The sequence below is a fragment of the Macaca nemestrina genome, chromosome 8 (assembly GCF_043159975.1).
Source record: "Macaca nemestrina isolate mMacNem1 chromosome 8, mMacNem.hap1, whole genome shotgun sequence".
Lineage (NCBI taxonomy): Eukaryota > Metazoa > Chordata > Mammalia > Primates > Cercopithecidae > Macaca > Macaca nemestrina.
In genome coordinates this window covers 79658118-79673984 of record NC_092132.1, presented here as the reverse complement: position 1 = coordinate 79673984, position 15867 = coordinate 79658118, and the positions used below count along the sequence as shown (strand labels likewise).

Genomic DNA, 15867 nt, shown 5'->3' with positions numbered 1-15867 from the left:
TGGGTGACAGAGTAAGACTCCGTCTCAAAAAAAAAAAAGGTGTTTTTAAATTTTTAATCTCTTTAAAAGATAATTGACTGTTTAAAGCAAAAATATATACACTGTAGGTTTTTAAACATGTAGAAGTAAAATGTATGACAAAAATAGCACAAAAGATGGGAGGAAGAAATGGAAATATACTCTTGTGCGATTCTTACACTACATGTTAAGGGTAGGATTCATTTAAAGGTAGGCTGTAATAAGTTAAAGATGCATATTGTAAAACCTACAGCAACCACTAAATAAAATAAAAACAAAAGTGTACACTAATAAGCTAACAGTGACAAAAAAAGGAAATCACAAAAACAAAACAACACACCTGATGGCCAGGCGTGGTGGCTTATGCCTATAATCTCAGCACTTTGAGAGGCCAAGATGGGCAGATCGCCTGAGGTCATGAGTTCGAGACTAGCTTGGCCAACGTGGTGAAAAACCATCTCTACTAAAAATATAAAAATTAGCCATGTGTGATGGTGCGGGTCTGTAATTCTAGCTATTCAGAAGGCTGAGGGAGAAGAATCACTTGAACCTAGGAGGCGGAGGTTGCAGTGAGCCAAGATCGCGCCATTGCTTTCTAGCCTGGGCGGCAAGAGCAAAACTCTGTCTCAAAAACAGAAAAAACAACAACAACAAAATCTTTTCTTCAGCCTCTTGGCAACTTTCACCCATAGATCCCTCTCCTTAGCTCAGTCCCTCCATGACTTTATACTTCCCTTCCTTATTCAGCCTAGTACCTACTGTATATCATTTCAAACAATCCTGCCAAGACCCTAAACTTCCTTGCACAATCATTCTGCCCAACTTAACCTGGCCAAGTAACAACTCTGCACAAATCCAACTACTTGGCTCTCCGAGCCTATAGTAGGCCTGAATCATACCGATTCAGTATTACCAAACTAATCAGCCCCTCAACACTGCTGAACTACTTTATCATTAGCAAATCTTTCCTATTTTCTGCAATTATGAGAGCCTTCCCCTCAAACCTCTCCCATTCTAGTAGCCCTTGCCCTCTGAATTTAGACATGTTCTAGTCTATTTAAAAAAAAAAAAAAAAGACTTCCTTTAGCCCCAAGTCCCTATCTATAGACCAACCCCCTCTTTCTTCTCATCCTTATTGCATTTCTTATTGAAACAGAACCCAGACTGGGGGCTGTGCCATTTTTCCCATTTGTTACTACTGTTCTTTTATACCAATGTCTTTTTTGACTGCTAAACTTCATTCTGTAAAGGCAAAATAGAAAAACTTTTCCAAAAGGAAAAGCCTATATGCCTTCTGTACAAACTTATGAAATTAGACTAAATGGGGAATTTATCATGAGTCCTTAAGTAAAGGACAATAGATTAAATTTCCATAACATTAATTTCCCATAACATTAATTTTAACAACTTTTTTTTTTTAAATGGAGTTTCACTCTTGCTGCCCACGCTGGAATGCAACGGCACAATCTTGGCTCACTGCAACCTCTGCCTCCTGGATTCAAGGGATTCTCCTGCCTCAGCCTCCTGAGTAGCTGGGATTTCAGGCACCCACCACCACGCCCGGCTAATTTTTTTGTATTTTTAGTAGAGACGGGGTTTTACCATGTTGGCCAAGCTAGTGTCAAACTCCTGACCTCAGGTGATCCACCCACCTCGGCCTCCCAAAGTGCTGGGATTACAGGCTTGAGCCACCATGCTTGGCCCTATTCATATGCAAAATATATAGGCATTTTTGCCAGAATAGGCAAATATAAACATACAAAAAGTAGATTAATAGTTTGCTTAGGGATAGGGAGTTGGGGGGTCTGGGAAGCAATAGGTAAAAAGTTGTGGTGGTCCAGGCACAGTGGCTCACATCTGTAATCTAAGCACTTTGAGAGGTCGAGGTAGAAGAATCACTTGAGGCCAGGAGTTTGAGACGAGCCTAGCTAACACAGCTACATCCTATCGCTACTAAAAAAAAAAAAAATTTAGTTACAAAAAATAAATAAAAATAAAAAGTTGTGGTGATGGTGACACAACTCTGTGAATATACTAGAACTACTTAATTGTATACTTTAAATGAGTGAATTGTATGATGCTGTGTGCTTACATCTTAAAAAGCTGTTATAAAATAAAAACAAAGTAAGTGCCTCTTTGGGTGTCTATGTGTATGATATGATCCAATCCTCAAGATTGTTAAATGAAAAGGAAGTGGTAGAACATTCCATGCATGGAGTATGCTACAGTTTGTATTAAAGAATAAAAATAGGGCCAGCCATGGTGACTCACAGCTGTAATCCCAACATTTTGGAAGGTAAAAGTGGAAGGATCACTTGAGCCCAGGAGTTTGAGACCAGCCTGGCCAACATAGCGAAATCCTATCTCTACAAAAATATCAAAAATGTGCCTGGCATGGTGGTATGCGTCTATCATCCCAGCTACTCAGGAGGCTGAGGTGGGGGAGGATGGTTTAAATCCAGGAGGTGGAGACTGCAGTGAACTAAGATCCTGCCACATTGTACTCCAGGCCTGGATGACAGAGGGAGACTCTGTCTCAAACAAACAAACAAACAAAAGAATAAAAACAATGTAGCATGTTACTATTGGTGTAAACAGACCACACATACATATGTTTGTACATACATAAATACAAACTATTAATTGCTCTCTTTCAGTTTTTTTACCATGTCATCTAGCACTTTTTCCAAATTATCTCCTTAATTGCAAAAATAAAACAGAGATTGAAATTACTAAAGGTAACTTACAAGCAAAGCAGAGTGGACGACTGGAGGGTTGGGATGGTCCATAAATAAAATAAGGCCAGGCAGACATCCCTGATCCTGGACGATGGCTCTTCTGTTTAATGGATCTGCTGCTAGATCCCGTAACTGGTTAACTACTGATAGAGCATCAGGCTCTTCACTCATGGTGGAGGTGGAAGAATTCATCTTCTATGCCATGCACATGAATAAAACCTTAAATTCTGTAGAAAAGGTTTGCAGAATTAGTTCTAAGTTGCTGAGGTATATTATGGCACTTGTGAAATAACCAGGATTACAACACGTTTAGAAAGAATCAGGTAACTACAACTAAATCACACAAAAACTTAGAAATCAGCAACTCTACAGTTTGAGAAAAGTAAAATGAACATAAGATGACTGAAAAAACTTGGGTGCACAATATTTAAAGAACATATGTTAACCTCCATATTCCAACAAATTACTTTTTAGCATACATATTTTAACAATAAAGTCACAATAAACATCTCTATAGTTCAAGCTTGTAACCTTTGCTATACTTCTAAAACTTAATATTGCCAGTGCTTTTTTTCCTCTGGACTATTTCTACCCCTAAAACTAGTGCCTGAGGGAAGAGTGGCTAGCTTACAGCTTGCTTATTCATCAATGAACAAAAACCTAGCATACTCTGTCTACAAAGAATAAAATGCCCTTGGAAAACGGAGGCAGAAGTCTGTAAATCAAGAAGACAGGAAAGGTATTTAGCCTGCGGCTCAGGCCAGTAGTGTGAAAGATCATAGTGAATCTAGACTGAATCTAAACACATCTGTTCATCTGATTATGCCATATTCTACTGCCTAACAGAAAAGGAAGAATAGGAAGAATGAAACAGAATTTGACGTAATTCACTTGCCAGATGAGGAGACAGTCATAGAGAAGTTCAATAATTTGCCCCACATAACAAAATCTAGTTAGCATAGAACTGGCCTAAAATATTACTTATTATTTCCTAAACTCGTCAGCAGTCTTGCCACTTTGCATACTTCGTTTTCGTTGTTTGTTTTTTTCTGAGACAGAGTCTCATTCTGTCACACGGGCTGGAGTGCAGTGGCGCAACCTCAACTCACTACCATCTCTGCCTCCCGGTTCAAGCAATTCTCCTGCCTCAGCCTCCTAAGTAGCTGGGATTACGTACACAGACCACCATGCCCGGCTTTTTTTGTGTGTGTGTATTTTTAGTAGAGACTAGGTTTCACCATGTTGGTTAGGCTGGTCTCAAACTCCTGACCTCAAATGATCTGCCCACCTCAACCTCCCAAAATGCTGGGATTACAGGCATGAGCCACAGTGTCTGGCCTCATGCCTCATACTTTCGTTTTAAAATCAGCATTTCGGCCAGGCACAGTGGCTCATGCCTGTAATCCCAGCACTTTGGGAGGCTGAGGCAGACAGATCTCCTGAGGTCAGGAGTTTGAGATCAGCCTGGTTGACATGGTGAAACCCCATCTCTACTAAAAATACAAAATTAGCTGGGCGTGGTGGCACGCGCCTGTAATCCTAGTTACTCGGGAGGCTAAGGCAGGAGAACTGATTGAACCCAGAAGGCAGAGGTTGCAATGAGCTGAGATCACGCCATTGCAGAAGCAAAACTCTGTCTCCAAAAAAAAAAAAAAAATTCAGCATATCGGCTGGGTGCAGTGGCTCACGCCTGTAATCCCAGCACTTTGGGAGGCCGAGGTGGGTGGATCACCTAAGGTCAGGAGTTTCAGACCAGCCTGGTCAACATGGTGAAACCCTGTCTCTACTAAAAATACAAAAATTAGCCAGGCGTGATGACATGCGCCTGTAATCCCAGCCACTCAGGAGGCTGAGGCAGGGGAATCACTTGAATCCGGGAGGCAGAGGTTGCAGTGAGCCAAGATCGCACCACTGCACTCCAGCCTGGACGACATGGCAAGACTCCGTCTCTAAAAAAAAAAAAACAAATAAATAGACCAGACTGGCCAAGATGGTGGAGGCTCATCTCTAGTAGAAACACAACAATTAGCCAGAAGTGGTGGCATGCGCCTGTAGTCCCAGCAACTCAGGAGCCTGAGATAGGAGAATAGCTGGAACCCAGGAGGCAGTGAGCCAAGATTGCACCATTGCACTCCAGCCTGGGCAACAGAGCGAGACTCTTGTCTCAAAAAAATAAATAAAGTCAGCATATCTTTTTCCCATAAAAGTAAACAGGGTATTGTAGAAAAGGCAACATGCTGGACATATGAAGAATCAAAATGTCAAGAAATGATCTTCATCTATGCAGCAAATTAAAAATAGTAACTTCAATTAACTTACATAGTATATTCCTTATTAGGAAGAATATAAAGGTGTAAATACTTTCCATAAATTAATGAGTTTAATGTTAACATCAGTAACAATGCCAACTGTCAGGGTAACAGGACAAGATTATTCTGTAAGTCCACAAAGACTACTGAAGTTATCTGAAGGAAAAAGGTAATAAGGCAAAACTGGCCTTCCTATGTATTGAAATATACAAAGCTATAAGCAACAGTACTAATTGGGGGAAAGTGGAGAGATAAAGATACTTCCTCCCAGAAAGTTATTTATGCATTTGATATAAGGAAGAAGGATCAACTGAGTCAGACCCAGGCCCCATCACTGGGTAACTTTGTGAGTTTAGGAAAATCTGTTAAACTCTGTCTCAGTTTCTTCATCTCTAAAATGGGGTCAATTATAGCAGCTACCAAATAGCATTACTCTCCAGATGAAATGACAATACACATAAACACAATACATACTAGTGCCTGGCACACAATAAATGCTCAATAAAGTTATATCATGTCAAAAATCAATAAAAAATAGTAAGATTATTCAATAAATGGTATTGGAATAACTTCTTAGCAATTTTAAAACCACTGCTAAGATCCTTAACTCACATCACATGGCCAAAAAATATATTTAGTGTTAAAATACACTAATAATTTTAATTTGCAGGTCAGGAGTTTGAGCCAGCCTGGTCAACATGGTAAAACCCTCTCTCTACTAAAAATACAAAAAGCAGCTGAGCATGGTGGCAGGCGCCTGTAATCCCAGCAACTCAGGAGGCTGAGGCAGGGAGAACTGATTGAACCAGGGAAGCGGAGGTTGCAGTGAGCCAAGCAAATGCAAAAATAAAAAACTCAGAGAAAAGACGGCTTCGGTAGGACAGTATTTGGCAAGTAATTTTCTCAAAAGGAAAATAGTTACTACTGCAATTTTTTAAAAGTCAAGACACAACAAAAAGTCACACACTGAACACACAGCAATACAACTAAGGGATTTGACAGCATTTTGCCTCTTAGGTGCCTCTATTATCGTATTATCAGCATCCTGAATATCCCCATTTACCAACCAGCTTACCCATAAGCTTTTTTTTTTTTTTTTCTTTTTTTTCTTTTGAGACGGAGTCTTACTCTGTTACCCAGGCTGGAAGGAGTGCAGTGGCACAATCTCGGTTCACTGCAACCTCGCTCTCCCAGGTTCAAGCAATTCTCCTGCCTCAGCCTCCTGAGTAGCTGGGATTACAGGTGCACGCCACTATGCCTGGGTAATTTTTGTATTTTTAGTATAGACAGGGTTTCACCACGTTGGCCAGGCTGGTCTCAAACTCCTGACCTCAGGTGATTCACCCACCTTGGCCTCCCAAAGTGCTTGGATCACAGGTGTGAGCCATGGTGCCCAGCCACCCATAAACTTTAAGTGCTGTTACTAGCACAAATTCTTTCCAAAATGGAACCTGCAGAACCAGTCATTGGCATAAAGACCCCAGAGGCAAGTCACAGCTAAAGCACCAGATACACAATCCAGCAATCCCACTTCCGGGTATTTACCCACAAGACTGGAAATCAATTTGTCTAACAGATGTCTGCCCTCCCATGTTCATTACAGCAACATTCACAGCAGCCAAGTTATAGAATCAACATGAGTATCCATCAACAGATGAATGGGTAAAGAAAATGTGGTACACTGGCCGGGCGCAGTGGCTCACGCCTATAATCCCAGCATTTTGGGAGGCCAAGGCAGGCAGATCATAAGGTCAGGAGTTTTTTTTTTTTTTTTTTTTTTTTTTTTGAGACGGAGTCTCGCTCTGTCGCCCAGGCTGAAGTGCAGTGGCGATCTCGGCTCACTGCAAGCTCCGCCTCCCGCGTTCACACCATTCTCCTGCCTCAGCCTCCCGAGTAGCTGGGACTACAGGCGCCCACAACCGCGCCCGGCTAATTTTTTTTTTGTATTTTTAGTAGAGACGGGGTTTCACCGTGGTCTGGATCTCCTGACCTTGTGATCCACCCGCCTCGGCCTCCCAAAGTGCTGGGATTACAGGCGTGAGCCACCGCGCCCGGCCAAGGTCAGGAGTTTGAGACCAGCCTGGTCAACATGGTGAAACCCCGTCTCTACTAAAAATACAATAATAGCTGAGCATGGTGGTGGGTGTCTGTAATTCCAGCTACTCAGGAGGCTGAGGCAGGGAGAACTGATTGAACCAGGGAAGTGGAGGTTGCAGTGAGCCGAGATCGCGCCTTTGCACTACAGCCTGGGTGACAGGACGAGACTCCAACTCAAAAAAAAAAAAAAAAAGAAGGAAAGAAAATGTGATATACATACACAATGACACAATGGAATATTATTCAGCCTTAAAAAAGAAGGAAATTCTGTCACTTGTGACAACATGGACAGAACTGGAGAACATTAAATTAAGGACTAAATATAGTAAAGGAGGCACAGAAAGAGAAATGCTGCATGTTGTTGCTTAACTTTTGAAACTAAAACAACAGAACTCAGCAGCAGAGAATAGAATGGTGGTAAGAGGCTGGGGGATAGGCAAAATGAGGAGATGAGGATCAAAGGATACAAAGTCATAGTAGGAATAAGTGAGGGTTTTTTTTGACATCTATTGCACAACATGGTGAATACAGTTAATAATAGTGTATTCCGGATGGGCGCGGTGGCTCATGCCTGTAATCCCAGCACTTTGGGAGGCTGAGGCAGGCGGATCATGAGGTCAGGAGGTCAAGACCAGCCTGACCAACATGGTGAAACCCCATCTCTACTAAAAGTACAAAAATTAGCTGGATGTGGTGGCAGGCGCCTGTAATCCCTGCTACTCAGGAGGCTGAAGCAGGAGAATCGCTTAAATCTGGGAGACAGAAGTTACAGTGAGCTGAGATCATACCACTGTACTCCAGCCTGGGCAACAGAGTGACACTCCGTCTCAAAAAAAACACCAAAATCAAAACAAAATAGTGTATTCCAGGTTTTAAAAAGGCTATGAGTTGCCAGGCGTAGTGACTTATGCCTGTAATGCCAGCACTTTGGGAGGACAAGGTGGGTGGATCACCTGAAGTCAGAAGTTTGAGACCAGCCTGACCAATATGGTGAAATGTCATCTCTACTAAAAATACAAAAATTAATCGGGCGTGGTGGCGCAAACCTGGAATCCCAGCTACTCGGGAGGCTGAGGCCAAAGAATTGCTTGAATTCGGGAGGTGGAGGTTGCAGTGAGCTGAGATCATGCCACTGCACTCTAGCCTGGGCAATAAAGCTAGACTCCGTCTCAAAAGCAAAACAGAGAAGAACTGTTGTGAGTAAATTTCAAGTGGTCTCACCACAAAAAATAAGTATGAGGTGATAGATGTTAACTAGCTTGATTTAATTGCTCCACTTTGTATTCATGAATCATAACATCATTTTGTACCCCATAAATATATACAACTATAAATTACCAATTTACAACCAAATTTTTTACAATAAATCAGGGAAAAAAGAACCAAACACTCTTGAGTGTTGGCCTTTTGCATACAATGCTGGCCTTGAAACTGGAGAGTTCCATTCTCATTCAAGGAGCCATTAGACAACTATTCAGTAGGAACTATACTGAAAAAAAGTTATATAGTTTTACTGTTCTTTTGGGATGAACAAAAATCGAAACGACTAAAACTTCCAATCTTTGGCAGGGTGCAGTGGCTCATGCCTGTAATCCCAACACTTTGGGAGGCCAAGGTGGGTCGATCACCTGAGGTCAGGAGTTTGTGACCAGCCTGGCCAACATGGTGAAACTCTGTCTCTACTAAAAATACAAAAATTAGCTGGGCATGGTGGCAGGCGCCTGTAATCTCAACTATTTGGGAAGCTGAGGCAGGAGAATCGCTTGAACCCGGGAGGCAGAGATTGCAGTGAGCAGAGATAGCGCCATTGCACTCCAACCTGGGCAAAAGCGTGATACTCCATCAAAAATAAATAAATAAATAAATAAAATAAACAACAAAAAAAAAACCTTCCAATCTTCAAATAGCACTGATAAGGAGTGGGCTCAATCAGCATCTGCACAGGATCCATCAAAGACCTTAGCTAATACAGCTGGTGCTCTATATCCATAGATTTCAAATCCTGAGAATACTGTACAATATTTTCGATTCATGCTTGGTTGAATCCGACAATGTCATGGGTTTACTGTATAACAGAGGCAGAAGCTGTGGTCACTGCATTTCCCATGGCATTTAAAGGAAGGCAAGAAAAGCTGACAGAAGCTGTGATTTGTCCCTCAAATTACAAGGGTTTTATGTAAAACTTCAGGAGAGAATTCCTCATAGTTAAGACTCATTTTTCTTACTTTAACATTCTTGATGATAGCAAGTCACTCTGACATCCATTTCTAACTACCACATTGCTTGAATTTTTTTTTTTTTTTTTTTTTGAGACAGGGTCTCACTGTCACCCAGGCTGTAGCGGCGTGGCGCAATTTTGGCTTATTGCAACCTCCGCCTCTCAGGTACAAGTGATTCTCCTGCCTCAGCCTCCCAAGTAGCTGGGACTACAGGTGCCTGTCACCATGCCCGGCTAATTTTTGATTTTTAGTAGAGACAGGTTTTTACCATATTGGCCAGGCTGGTCTTGAACTCCTGACCTCAGGTGATCTGCCCTCCTTGGCCTCCCAAAGTGCTGAGATTACAGGCGTGAGCCACCGCGCCTGGCCATTGCTTAAATTCTGTTAAATGATTAGTATTTCTGTGGATTGCAGAGTTCACAAAGCAGATTTTATGAGATAGCAATAGAACAGTTAGGAAATTGAAAACAGATAAACAAAAGTTACAACTCTAACCCCAATTCATGTATTAGATACATATTATGTTTCTGTGTTAATTTTATCAACTTCACACAAACACTCAAGCTGTTTGATAAAAATGTCTGCCTTTGCTGGGTGCAGTAACTCGGGAGGCTAAAGCAGGATGACTGCTTGAGGCCAGAGTTCAAGGTTGCAGTGTGCTCTGATCTTGCCTGTGAACAGCCACTTTACCACAGCATGGCCAACATAGCAAGACCCTGTCTCTTAAAAAAAAAAAAAAAAAAAAAAGGCTATCTTCATAGGTTGGAAAAAATGATTTTAAATGAATATTTCAGGATTCAGTCTATCCTACCCACTATATGCCCAATTTGGCAAAGTGCAAAATAATTTTTATTTTATTTTTGAGATAGGGTCTCGTTCTGTTGCCCAGGCTGGATGGCAGTGGCAGAGCCACTAAAACTTTATGTTTGAAAGGCATGTCTTTCAAACATGGCTATGAACATATGAATAGAACGCTAAGCTCTAAAACTCTGTAAGATGGCCAGGTGCCATGGCTCACGCTGGTAATCCAAGCACTTTGAGGGAGGCCCAGTGGGGTGGATCGTTTGAGCCCAGAAGTTCAAGACCAGTCTGGGCAATATGGCAAAACCCCATCTCTACTAAAAATACAAAAACTGAGGTGGGAGGATCACCTGAGCCTGGGAGTTCGACAGAGTGAGCTGCAGCCTCCACCTCCCAGGCTCAAGCTATCCTCCCACCTCAGCCTCCCGAGTAGCTGAGACTATAGGCATATGCACCATAACCAGTTAATTTCTGTATTTTTTGTAGAGACAGGATTTCGCTGTGTTGCCTGGGCAGGTCTCAAACTCCTGGGCTCAAGCAATCTGTGTACCTCAGGTTCCCAAAGTGCTGGGATTACAGGCATAAGCCACTGCACTGGCCAAAAGAATTGATTTTTTACTTTTTTTTAAATCGAGACAGAGTCTCACTCTGTCACCCAGGCAGTACACTGGTATGATCCTAGCTCTCTGCAACCTCTGCTGCCCAGGTTCAAGCTATTCTCATGCCTCACCCTCCCAAGTATCTGGGACTACAGGCATGCACCACCATATCCAGCTAATTTTTATATTTTTTAGTAGAGAGGGGGTTTTGCCACGTTGGTCAGGCTGGTCTCAAACTCCTGACTTCAGGTGATCCGCCCACCTCAGCCTCCCAAAGTGCTGGAATTACAGGCGTGAGAATTATTAAATAATCTGAAATATACTGACCTGAGCAATTTTATAGTAACCAATAAACCATAATGTAAGTTAAAAAAAAAAAAAAAAAAACCTTCCTATCTTCTTCTACAATGAGTACTGCATTAAGTTCAAAAGAAAATAAGTTTTTCTCTAGTTGTGTTTTATCTAAAATGCTAACACCAAGAAGTGGGGACCTGAACAGAATAAACTGGGATTATTGTTAAAATGCAAAGACCTAGGCTCTATCCCCATCCTAAATAGGAGTATTTGGAGAGAGAGCCCAATACTCATTTTAATAAATATACCACGTGATTTCTGCTGCCAAAACAAAGAGCCACTAAAACTTTATGCTGGTGTATAAATGCATCTCTTTTAAACATGGCTATGAACATATGAATAAAATGCTAAGCTCTAAAACTCTGTGAGATGGCCCGGTGCCATGGCTCAGGCCAGTAATCCACGCACTTCGGGAGGCCCAGAGGGGTGGATCTCTTGAGCCTAGAAGTTCAAGACCAGCCTGGGAAACATGGCAAAACCCCATCTCTACTAAAAATACAAAAGCTGAGGTGGCAGGATCACCCGAGCCTGGGAGCTCGACAGAGTGACAGCTCATCTCAAAATAATAAAATTTGGGAGGCCGAGACGGGCGGATCACGAGGTCAGGAGATCACGACCATCCTGGCTCACACGGTGAAACCCCACCTCTACTAAAAATACAAAAAATTAGCCGGGCGTGATGGCGGGTGCCTGCAGTCCCAGCTACTTGAGAGGCTGGGTCAGGAGAATGGCGTGAAACCGGGAGGCGGAACTTGCAGTGAGCCGAGATTGCGGCACTGCACTCCAGCCTGGGCAACAGAGCGATATTCCGTCTCAAAATAATAATAATAATAATAATAAACTCTATAAGAGGCCGGGCACAGTGGCTCACGCCTGTAATCCCAACACTTCGGGAGGCCAAGGCCTCTGCTACTCCAGAGGTTGAGGCAGGAGAATCGCTTGAACCCGGAAGGCAGACGTTGCAGTGAGCCGAAATCGCGCCACTGATCCAGCCTGAGCCACAGAGCGATACTCCATCTCAAAAAAATAAAAATAAAAATAAAGGCCATAGCCTCACTAACAAATGATGAAAATGTGAAAAAACTTTTTATACCTTTACTTTCTCTTTTGTTTAGTTCAACTTGGACAAACAAATCATTCTATGACAAAGAATACTCCTCATCCTTTAATGAGCACTCTGGCAACTTAAAGATTCCTGTTAAAAAGCAAATACTGATTCAGCAGGTGGGAGAGTCTGAGATTCTGCATTTCCAACAAGCTTCCAGGTGAGGCCTAAGCTACTCGTCACACTTTGAGAAGCAAGCAGTTAGATGATACATGTGAGACACCTGTAGTTAGGCAGATGCCTGAAGGAGTTTTCCTTCTCGTACAGTCAAGATTCACCATTCAATTCAAAGATTTAATTCTCACATGCTAAGAGCTGCAGAGGGAATACGTTTAACCTAAATCCTTATTCAGTTAGGTGGGCTTTGATAAAAATAACATAAGCATTGAGATTAAATCTGACTTTCCCCTTACTCGAAGAGTTAACTGTAACTTTGAGAAGTTAAGTTCTCAGAGCCTCAGTTATCTCACATAACAATCCTCAGCGGTTATCAGATTAAAGTAAGAACGCGAAATGGTAAAATCAAACACCAGCAATTACCAAACCAGAATATTACTTGCTCATGTGGGGACATCTGTCCTGCCAGGTGTTGGAGGTACCTTCTGCACCGCCCTGACACTTCAGTGCACTAAGTACCACCAAAGGAGTTGCTAACTTCACGAGTACCTACCCCCGCCCTCCCAAAATACAGTCTTAAATATAAAAATGGGAACACTGGTCTCTCTTGAATTAAGCCTAACACAACTATGTCTTTCCGCTCTTAGGAGACATGCAGGTGCACAAAACTAACAGAAAGTTACCCAAGAATAACCTGGAGAGATGAAAAGATGAGATGACACCCATCAATAATGCTGGGGTTAGTAAAAGTCGGATGTGAGGGGGACAGAGAAGAAGTGAGCAAAGCTAACAGATTCACGGGACACGTGGAGGTAGAGCGTGCTAAAGCGCCTCACTGGGACGCACTACTGGGTCTGACAAGAGGGAGGCGGGGCGCCCCTCCCAGGCGGATTCGCTGCCTCGGTGCAGGGGCCGCTTCCCGCGGCCTTCCCGGCTCCACTGCTTTGTCTGCCGCCCGTGGACCCCACATACCGCTCCAGAGCTTTAGGAGTCCAGAGCCTGCCGCACCATCAGGGCCACACCTACGGATGAGGTAGAGACCTAGGAGGCGCTGAGCGCCTTGGGTTCGCAGCCCCGGCCGCCGCGATCGCAAACAACCGGACTAACTCAGGAACCCAAAGAGCCAAGGCGCTGGCGGGCAAAGGCTCTGCAGACTCTTCCCAGGTGACCTGACGCCTCTGTCGCTTTTGCCCTCCTATTGGCTGATAATAAGTCCTACGTGAGGATAAAGTATCCAATCAGTGAAGGTCTTTTTAGAGTGAAGCGCTCATAGGTGGTTTAGGGAAATACACTAAGTGTTCGAGGAACGGATCCAATGAGGACCCAGGAACACTACATTGGCCCTAACTACTCGCCGTCCACCAAGCCCTAACCGAAGAAATTTGATTCCGGCTGGGAAACTGGCGCACTTTGACAACCTCAATTCCCAGCCTTCCGGGGCCGGTAGGAGTTCACCGGTACTGCATTCGGTAATTCAAATTGAGTATTTCTTCTTTAGCAACTCTTGCAATTCTAATAAAGGCAATACCTAATATTTTATTCGGTTCTGTGAGTCTTAATTCATAATTTTTTTTTTGTTTTGTGTTTTACTGTGGACGTTAGCACTACATTAGGCATTCCTTGGATTTTCGTTTATTTCTTTTTGGTGTCCACTGTCTCCCTAGCAGCTTGAAAGACGCAAAGTACAGTTTTCGTTTAAGTAGCAATTTATTTTGGAGAAGTTTTCTTTTTTTTTTTTTGTAAGGAATTTATGATCAGAATCTTCTCATTCACATTTTAAAATGTCTTCTATGTAGTTTATATACTTGTAAGGATTTATATACTTGTTTTATGGATGGCAGTCACTTGAAGGTTTTGTTTTCTTTTGGCATAGATTTTATTTTATTTTTTAATTTATCTAAATATTAACCTACTCTTAACCCGCAGGCAGATCTTTGAGAATAATGTGCATTTGCAATCAATAACCCCAGTGAACAGATTCTGGATTCGCTCTATAAGAGTTTGATTCGGCCACGTAGCTCATGTGTTAAAGTCAGAAGGAATATGAGAGGCCTCTAATAGGAAAGGAGTGTAAATAACAATAAATATCCCAGATTGTATTCAATGCTAGTATCTCCTACACTTCGTAAGTGAATTTAAAAACCAAGCAGCTTCTTGAATTTCTTTCCGTTCCCTTGTTCTCGGTTGTCTTCTTGCTTCCAATGAACTCAAAAGGGGAGCAAAATAAGCTAAGTAGAAAACAAATAGGCCTGGCGCGGTGGCTCACACGTGTAATCCCAGCACTTTGGGAGGCCGAGGCGGGTGGATCACTTGAGGTCAGGATTTCGACACCAGCCTAGCCAACATGGTGAAACTCTGTCTCTACAAAAAATAAATAAATAAATAAAATTAACCGGGCGGCGTTGCGGACGCCTGTAATACCAGCTACTTGGGAGGCTGAGGCAGGAGAATCAATTGAACCTGAGAGGCTGAGGTTGCAGTGAGCCGAGATTGCGCCACTGCACTCCAGCCTGGGCAACAGAGCGAGACTGTCGCCAAAAAAAAAAAAAAAAGTCCAAAGGGTACAGCCAGGTTAAACATAACCCATTTGGTTGAGTAAGTTTCTTCAGTATAGTTATTAAAAACAACTAAAAAAAAGGGAAATTAAACTTGCTATTTTTGTTAATGTTAATATATTAGGACGGCAGGTGTGGTGGCTCATGTCTGTAATCTCAGCACTTTGGGAGGCCGAAGTGGGTGGATAACTTGAGTTCAGGAGTTCGAGACTAGCCTGGCCAACATGGTGAAACCCCATCTCTATTTTTTTTTTTTTTTTTTTTTTAGACAGAGTTTCCATCATCTTGCCCCGGCTGGAGTACAATGGCGTGATCTCGGCTCACCGCAACCTCCGCCTCCCGGATTACAGGCATGAGCCACCACACCTGGCTAATTTTTGTATTTTTAGTAGAGACCGGGTTTCTCCATTTTGGTCAGGCTGGCCTCGAACTCCGGACCTCAGGTGATCCGCCCGCCTCAGCCTCCCAAAGTGCTGGGATTACAGGCGTGAGCCACCGCACCTGGCCAGCTGTCTCTACTAAAAATACAAAAAATTAGCTGGGCGTTGTGGCAGGCGCCTGTAATCCCAGCTACTCCAGAGACTGAGGCAGGAGAATTGCTTGAACCCGAGAGGCGGAGGTTGTAAGTCGAGGTCGCGCCATTGTACTCCAATCTGGGAGACAGAGCAAGACTCCATCTCAAAATAAATAAATAAATAAATATTAAATATAATCATGCTTCTGCCGTTAAAGTATTGAGAAAGCTAATTCTTCCTGCACACTGCCATTACAGAATAGATGACTGCTATTAAGAAGCAGGGGGTGTATTCACAAAAAAAAAAATTACCAGTTTCCTAAGCACATATGGATTATAAGCCATAGGGAGGTATTTAAAAATTTTAAGAATTTGTATTCTTGTATTAAAATGTCTAAACTTGACACCAGTGAAGTTATACTACCTTCCATTGTGAGTCAT

General features: G+C 42.7%; 1 protein-coding gene across 3 annotated transcripts in view; it reads right to left on the bottom strand.

Moving 5' to 3' along the window:
• LOC105482199 (armadillo repeat containing 1) overlaps nt 1-13521 on the bottom strand; it is a 31907-nt gene extending 18386 nt beyond the window's left edge. The window contains exons 1-2 of one of the 3 annotated variants that reach the window (XM_011742215.2): nt 13330-13521; nt 2766-2983 (exon numbers count right to left, since the gene is read on the bottom strand). In XM_011742215.2, the coding sequence (XP_011740517.2) occupies nt 2766-2948 (183 nt within the window). In that variant the 5' untranslated portion in view covers nt 2949-2983; nt 13330-13521. Of the gene's footprint in view, nt 1-2765; nt 2984-13051; nt 13226-13329 lie in introns of those variants that run through there. The other 2 variants (XM_011742216.3, XM_011742217.3) reach the window with 2 other exon arrangements.
• Nucleotides 13522-15867: the final 2346 nt, after the last annotated feature.